Genomic DNA, 8,822 nt, shown 5'->3' with positions numbered 1-8,822 from the left:
AAAAAAAAAAAAAAAAAAAATAACGTAATAAAATGTTGACAAATTTGTATTAATATATGATTATTCTTATTTATAAAAAAAAAAAAAAAAAAAGAACGTCATAAAATGTGGACAAATTTGCATTAATATATGATTATTCGTATTTATAAAAAAAAAAAAAAAAAAATTAAAGGATAACAAGTATTTATGTGGCTTTAACAAAAAAAATAAAATAAAATAATAATAATAATAATAAATAAATATACATACAACTAGTATAATTATACTTATTTTATTACTTCATATTAAAGGCATATACTAAATAATATATATTTGATACCTTTATTTCTTAAAAATCAAAAATAATAATAAGTATAGAGTGTTATTAAAAAAATGGTATAAATAAGCACGTACTTTCTATCAATAAAAATTAATAAAACTCAAAAAAATGTTACTGTATTGTATAATGTAATGTATTGTATATTCTTTAATTTTGGAGACAAGGCTAATTCAAAAATATACTTAAAATATTATTCAAACATATATATATATATATATATATATATATGTATGTATGTATGTATTTATTTATTTGTTGATTAATATGAACATATAATAAAAGCCTATTATATATATAAAAACATATATATATATATATTAATATGAGGATATATTTAATTTATTTATTTTTTTTTTGTATTTAATTCGAGGTTATTAAATCATTATACGTTAAGTAAATAATAGTCAATATATTAAAACTTAAAATTTTGAAACGTTCTTATATATAAGGAAAAGCACTTTAAATGCACAAGAGATTTAAAAATATCTTCCCTTCAAATATATAAATAAAGAATAAGTTCCTATACTATTTTTATTAATTTAAAATTGGAAAAAATTAAAATATAATTAAAGAAAAATCTTTAAAAATGAGTTTATTATATATGTGTATGCACGATAATAACAAAAAAAAAAAAATAAAATAAAATAAGACAATAAAAGTTACATATTGTTATATGTGTTAATACATGTATCAATCCTTATTCTCATAAAAAAAAAAAAAATATATATATATGCCTTCTAGATCATGCGCATAATTATATATATGTCTTATATACTAATAGAATTATTCTTATCAATTTGTATATATTATATAAAAATATTATTTACTTCAATATATATATTATATATTTTTCTGTATTATCCTACTTAAAAATAAATAAAAAATAAATAAATAAAATAAGGTGTTTATATATTTATATTTTGTTATTTTATTATTTTTTTTTTTGTCTAATATGTAATATTCACCATATCCGCTTTGTGCTTATAACAATTGGACAAGTTCAAATTATTATGAGAAATAAATAAATAAATAAATAAATATATATATATATATATATATATTAAGATTTATATATTTTTCTGAGCAACATATTTTATATTTTTTTAATTATATTATAAATTTTTCTTATATTAAGAACTGTACATATATATATAATACCATCAAGTCCTAATTTTTTTTTTTTTTTTTTTTTTTCATATTTATTTTTTATGGACTTTAATAAAATAAACCAACTCTTGTCTTTTTATATATACACAAATTTTTATAACGCCTAATATATATATATATTTATTGATTTATATTTGTCTTTTCTTATGTCCTCATATTTGTCACCCAAGAATAAAAACAAATTATTGTAATATTTATTCAGCCTTCAATTGTATCATATGTATATAACAATATAGAGTTTATTCATAAGAATATTATACCCTTTTTTATAGCACCAATAAAAAAAGTATAATTATTATAATATATAAAAGACCAAAAAAAATAATAAAATTATATGATATAATATCATTGAATATATGGCATACCATTTTGGAAACAATAATATAAATAAATAAATATATACATATATATATATGTGTGTGTGCATTACCGTTTGTATAAACCATCCTTACCATGTTGATACATGAAAACAAAACATGCAATCCTGATGCTATAAAATATTTACGAATCGATTATAATCCCAACATTTTTTCACCTCAATATATATGTCAAAAAAAATACGTACATAAGCAAAAGGATGAGATATTTAAAAAAGAAAAAACTATATCACATAAAAATTATGAACCTAAATATTATAGTAATGATATAAAAAAAAAGGGTAATATTAAAATATATAAAAGTAATGATATATATAAAAATGTAGATAATAACCAGAATTATTTATATAAAGAAAAAAAAATTATTAATAAAAAAAAATGTACAAATCAAAATGATGAGATAGGAAGAAATAAAAAAACATACATGTTATCAAAAAAGGTTGATAATACAAATGAAACAAAAAAAAAAGAAAAAATGCCTCTTGAAAAATATACAACAGAAAGGCTTATACTAATTAAACATAATAAAAAAGATATAAAAAAGGAATGTGTCCAAAAAAAAAATATCAAAGTAGCAAATAAAAATAATAATATGAATATTAAAAAAAATAATGAACTCCAATCTAGCTTTATAATAAACAATAAGACAGAAAAATTGTTTTTCAAAAAGGAAAAAGTAATAATTAGTCAAAAAATAAAAGAACAAAAACAAAAAAAAATCAAAAACATCGAAAATTTAAATAATTCTTCTTATCTTAAGAAAGGTACAAAAAAAAAACATATGATACAGACAAAACAATATTGTAATAATGAAAAAATAAAAGATATATCATATGGAGAAATAAACAAAAAAGATAAATTAAAAAAAACTCATATAATCAAAGAACAAGAAAATATAAATAATAATTATATATTCAACAACAAAAAAGAAATAATAAAAACTAATAATATATCAAGAATAAAAAGTAATCAAAATGTTGATAACAAAAATAATATGAAAAAAGTTATATATAATGATTTTATAGAATTATATCCTATAACAAATATAAAAGAAAAAACAAAAATTAATAACACCCTTAATAACACAGAAAAGACAAAGAAATATCAAGCCCTCAAAAATAATATTAAAAAAATTAAGGCACAAATAAATAAGCAAAATGATATTTATAAAAATATATTCATATGTGAACAAATTAATAAGAATAATCAAACGTCTAAATATATAAATAAAAAAGTTACGGTTAAAAATAAAAATATAATAAATAATATGAATGATAAAATAAAATATCCTATACTCACACAATATAATAAAGCTACATTACAAACAAATAATATGTCTAATCATAATGAATATGTTAATCAAGACAAAATAAAAAAAAATAATAATTTATCACCAACAAAAAAAAAATATAATAATATAAATGTAAATGTAAATAAAATAAAAAATAAAGATGTTTATACACATAATCGTCATCTCAATGAAGAGCCTCATATTATAAAGAGCCAAGAAAGTATATTATACGATTTAATAAATAAAAAAAAAAACAAAGTGAAAATAAAAAAATTCTTACAAAATTCAGACAATGAAAACAATATAAGTGATTTAATAATTCAAGAAGAAAAAAAAAAAAAAATTAAAAAATCACTCAAGAGAAAATTTATACATTTTAATATATCTTCACTAAATGATATTAAAATAAAATCATATAAAAATAACAATCAAGACAAACATTATAATCATAATATCTTTCATGTACTATTAAAAAACAAAAAAAGAAAAATTCAAACAAATAAACCTAATGAAACAATCAATATAATAAAAAAAGACAACTGCAACATAAAATATATAATACAAAAAAAAATTCAAAGTAATACATATAAAAATAATTCACACAAAGATATTAATATAAATGTAAAAAAAAAAGAAAATGCTAATCATATGATCTATGATCACTATAATATTTTATGTAATCAAAACATAAAAAAAAATAATATTTTATATCCAGAAGGTATAAATCAGAAGCAAGAAACAAAATGTCATAATATCTCAGACACATATCAAGTTTATAAAAAAGAAAATCAAAATAGAAACGTATGTATTAAGTATAAAAATATATATACATATAATGACAAAAAAGGAAAAAACATATTATTACATTTAAATAATGATGATGAAGAAATATATAAGAAAAACATTAACATGAATAAATATAAAAATGGTGATTGTTCAGCATATCAAAAAAAACAACACGATGTCATGTCCACTAGAATTAAAAATAATTCTAATTATATAATTACATCAGATAAAAATATTAAAGCAGATCAGAAGAATTTAAAAAGTTTGAACTTTTATAAACAAATACAAAATGTAAATAATCATCTATCATATAATATGGTTTCAAATATAAAAACCAATATTTCAAATATATATGAAAAGAATAAAACATATAATAAACACATAAATAATTACAATGAATATAATAAAATAGATCCATTATCTTTTAATATTATAGAACAACCAAATGATCTAGAAAAAAAAAAAAATCACTCATCCAATATAAATAAATATAGACATTTATATAACAATATACACATTAACATGAATATCAATAAAATAGAAGATAACAATATAAAGGAAAAAAAAAAATTATATTATAAAATGTTGTCGGAGCAACATAAGGGTATTAAAAATGAATTCATCGAACTGAAACCAAAAGATCAAAATAAAAATAAAATTAATCAAATTAATAAAGATAAAAAAATATATATATATACACCAATAAAAAAAAGAATACAAAAAAAATATATTTATATATATGACAAAAGAAAAATAATAAACAAAAAACATCAGTCTATTATTATAATAGTAAATAAATTTAAAATTAAAGAAAATAACTTATTATTATTTTTAAACAAAATGAAGTTAAATAAATATACACTCGATGTCAAGAATGATATAGACATTCAAAATAATAATATTTTAAATAAAAAATATTCATATATTTCATGTATAGAATATAATAAATATATTTTGTATATAAAAAAAATGTACTTATATTTTTTAATTCTTTTAATAAGAAGGAACAAAATGGAAGAAAACAAAAAAAGTTTAAATAATTCTATTAGTATAAAAAAAAAATATAATAATAATTTAATTATTAATATATATAATAGACCTATAAATGTAATAAAACATATGGTGCTATATAAAATATACATATTTAGGTTCACATATATAATACAAACAATATATATAAACAAAAAAAAAATTACATATATATACAAAACAAAAAAAGAGACTATCACAAATTATATTGTAAATAAATCTATAATATATAATAGTTATAATAAAAAAATTCAAAAGAAAAAAAAAAAAATTAATATCAATATAATAAAAGACAATAAAATAAATCATATGATAATTCAAAATAAAAATATTATGATAGACAAGAGAATATATATTAATATATACATAATTAAATACAATAATATAAACAAAATATATATTATCATTGTAAAAAAAAATATATTCTTTCTAAAAATTATATTTATTAATATATATAATATATATAATATATATTATAAAAAGTATTATATATATATTATAAGTATAAATATAATGCACTTCCACAGAATAAATAAATCTCTTAAAAGTAATAATCAGATTAGGTGTTATCAATATGGAGACATAAAATGTGATATTAAAAAAGGAAAGAAAAAAGAAAGGAAAGACAAAATATATATATATTATATATATTGTATATATTGTATATATTATATATATTTTATATATTATATATATTTTATATATTTATATAATTTTTATATTATAAATCATCCACTTTTCTTTTTATATAACCAAGATGTAGTAGTACATTATAAACACACATATAATATTTTCACAAATAAAATTGATAGACATAGACATCTGAATATAGTTGTTATATATAATAGGGGACTTATAAATTTTTTTTTTTTAATATATATTCAAAATAAAAAAAAAAAAAAAAAAACAATTCACATATTCTGGACTATCAAATTTATTTATACATGTGGTGACTTATATAAAAAAATTAGTTCTATGAATTACAAAATATTTAATCAAATATCAATAGAAAGAAAAACTTGTAAAAACGTAAGAAACATAAAAAATATATGTTCATATAACAATCAGTTATTTTATAACATATTATACTTAAAACATATAAATAAAGATGAAGAATATATCAAAAATATAAATACATATAAAATATACAAACAAAAAAAAAAAAAAATTTTTAAGGAAATAAATATATACAACCATACACACACAAACATACAAACTATATGTAGAAAAGATGATATAACAAAAAATTTGAATAAAAGGTTGGAAGAAATTAAAAAATATATTTCCTTTTTTATTCAAAGAACAAATCTTGAGCATATTCAAAAATATATATCTTATAATATTATGAATCATAATAATATATTAAGAACAAAAAAAAATATATATATTATAAGAAAAAATAAAAATATGAGGGCACATACAAAAAAAAGAAATAATAAAAAAAAAAATATAGAAAGAAATGTATATCAAAATATATATGATAATATATATGACAATATATATGACAATATATATGACAATATATATGACAATATATATGACAATATATATGACAATATATATGACAATATATATGACAATATATATAACAATATATATGACAATATATATAACAATATATATCAAAATTTTAATAAACAAATTAATAATAAGATTAAAAATTATATCAATAAAGTTACAAATAAGACAATAAAAAAAAGGATTAAAAAAATTATAAATAAAAGAATACATAACCAGCTGAATAAAAAAATTAAAAAGATCTTCAACAAAATAATAAATAATATAACAAATAAGACAATAAATAAAACTGTACATAAAAATATAAATAATATATTATATAAAAAAATAAAAAACAAAATTTTTAATAAAAATGTAAATAATACAAGAAATAAAATAATATATAAAAATATAAATAATAATATATTATATAAACACATAAACAATATAAACAACAATATTATAAATAATCATATAAATAAGACAACAAACAAAATAATCAATCATAATATCGTAAAAGAAACAACAACATCTACAATAAAAGGTACAACATATGAACACCTACAACATGATATTTCTATAATAAAAAAAGATATCAAAAAAATAATGAAAAAAATGAAAAAGAAGAAAAGAAAAAATAATACATATCATATGAAAAAAAAAAATATAATACAACCGGGGGAATATAAAACAAATCTAACATTAGACAACTTAATAAATACACATTTGGTATTAGAAAAAATAAAAAATATGAATCATACATATAATAATTTAAATATAATTATAAATATAAATAATGATTTAAATAAAAATGTATATACACCTAACCTTCAAACAACAAAACCAAATGTAATAGAATATACAAAAAATATACTAGAAAAAAAAAAAAAGAAGAACCCTTATAAATTTAAAAATGAAATATTAAATATAGTAGACAAAAGAAACAAAAAACATATCAATAGTATAATAATAAAATCAGTCTTAAATGAAAAGAAAAATAAAAAAAATATATATCAAAACAATCTATCATTTGAAAAATTATATATAAAAAAAAATAAGTACATAAATGATATGACTGTAAAAAATAATAATATACAACAAGGCGAACAAATATATAATGTATTAAGAATGATTCTTATGAACAAAAAATTAAATAATATTAATAATAATAATAATAATAATATTGATAATTTTAAAGTGCTGACAAAAACAAATCAAGAAGACTCTCAAATCACAATTATAGATAAGGAAGAAAACAAAAATAACCATCACTTCAAAACAGAAGAACACAACAAAATGATAAAATATAAATGTGATCATAATTTATTCTTAAGAATAAATAACAAAAATAAAATAATAAAAAATAATAAATCCAATTTTTCATCCTTAAGAAAAATACATAGCAATAATATACAAAACATACAATGTGATAATATCAAGATAAAAAAGAAAAAAATAAGTCTAGAAAAAATATTTCTTAAAGAATATAAGAAATATATCAAACCAAAAAAAAAAAACAAAATTAAAATGAATTGTAAAAATAAGGTATTTTCCAAATTAAATAACCTAAGAATCTTTAAAAAAAAAGAAAAACTCAATAATATTATTAAGGATATCTTAACACATGAAAAAAATATTAAAAAAAAAATAAAACAAATATTAAACAAAGAGATTGTAAATAAAATAGTACATAATCATATAAAAAATAATAATAATAATGAAAAAAAAATGATTCATAAATATTTATATACTAATTTTCAAAATGATCATATACCAACAAATTGTTATGACCAAAACATAAAACATATAAATAAAAATAATAATAATAATCAGAGTGTAACACAAAAACAGAACTATCAAAATAATCATCTAAACAAACAGATACAAACAAAAGAAAACATAAATAAATTTATGAATACCAAAAGAGTAACACTAAATCATAATTTAGCAAATAAAAGAGCATTTTTTAATGCTACCGAAAAAAAAATATATATTAATGATGATGTAACCGAGGATTTCTTAGCTCATGTTGATGACTATGCAAGTACTATAATAGTTGAGGGTAAAGAAAAAAAATTTAAATTTGATCAGTTCTCTAGAGATGCAGATGATATATCGAATTTTTTTAGTTTATCATAACAAAACAAATAAAAATAAAATTAAAATAAATAAATAAATAAATACAAAATAAAAATAAACACAAATATAAAGAAAAAGAAAAAGAAACAAATGAATAAATAAATATTATAAACATTAAAATACAATCGAAAAAATATTATCTTTATGTGCAAATAAATATAAAAGAAGTAAAACATCTATTGGATTTTCAAATGATAAACAAGAAAATTATAAATTG

General features: G+C 16.3%; 1 protein-coding gene across 1 annotated transcript; it reads left to right on the top strand.

Moving 5' to 3' along the window:
- Positions 1–1,939: 1,939 nt before the first annotated feature.
- On the top strand, positions 1,940–8,605 carry PGSY75_0829500 (hypothetical protein; the record flags this gene model as incomplete). The annotated part of the gene is made up of 1 exon (XM_018785414.1): positions 1,940–8,605. The coding sequence occupies one exon, from the start codon at positions 1,940–1,942 to the stop codon at positions 8,603–8,605; it is 6,666 nt and encodes a 2,221-aa protein (XP_018642381.1).
- Positions 8,606–8,822: the final 217 nt, after the last annotated feature.

The sequence above is a fragment of the Plasmodium gaboni genome, chromosome 8 (genome assembly GCF_001602025.1).
Source record: "Plasmodium gaboni strain SY75 chromosome 8, whole genome shotgun sequence".
NCBI classification, from domain to species: Eukaryota; Apicomplexa; class Aconoidasida; order Haemosporida; family Plasmodiidae; genus Plasmodium; species Plasmodium gaboni.
The sequence above is the reverse complement of the archived record's forward strand: the minus strand, read 5'-3'. Positions and strand labels throughout refer to the sequence as shown.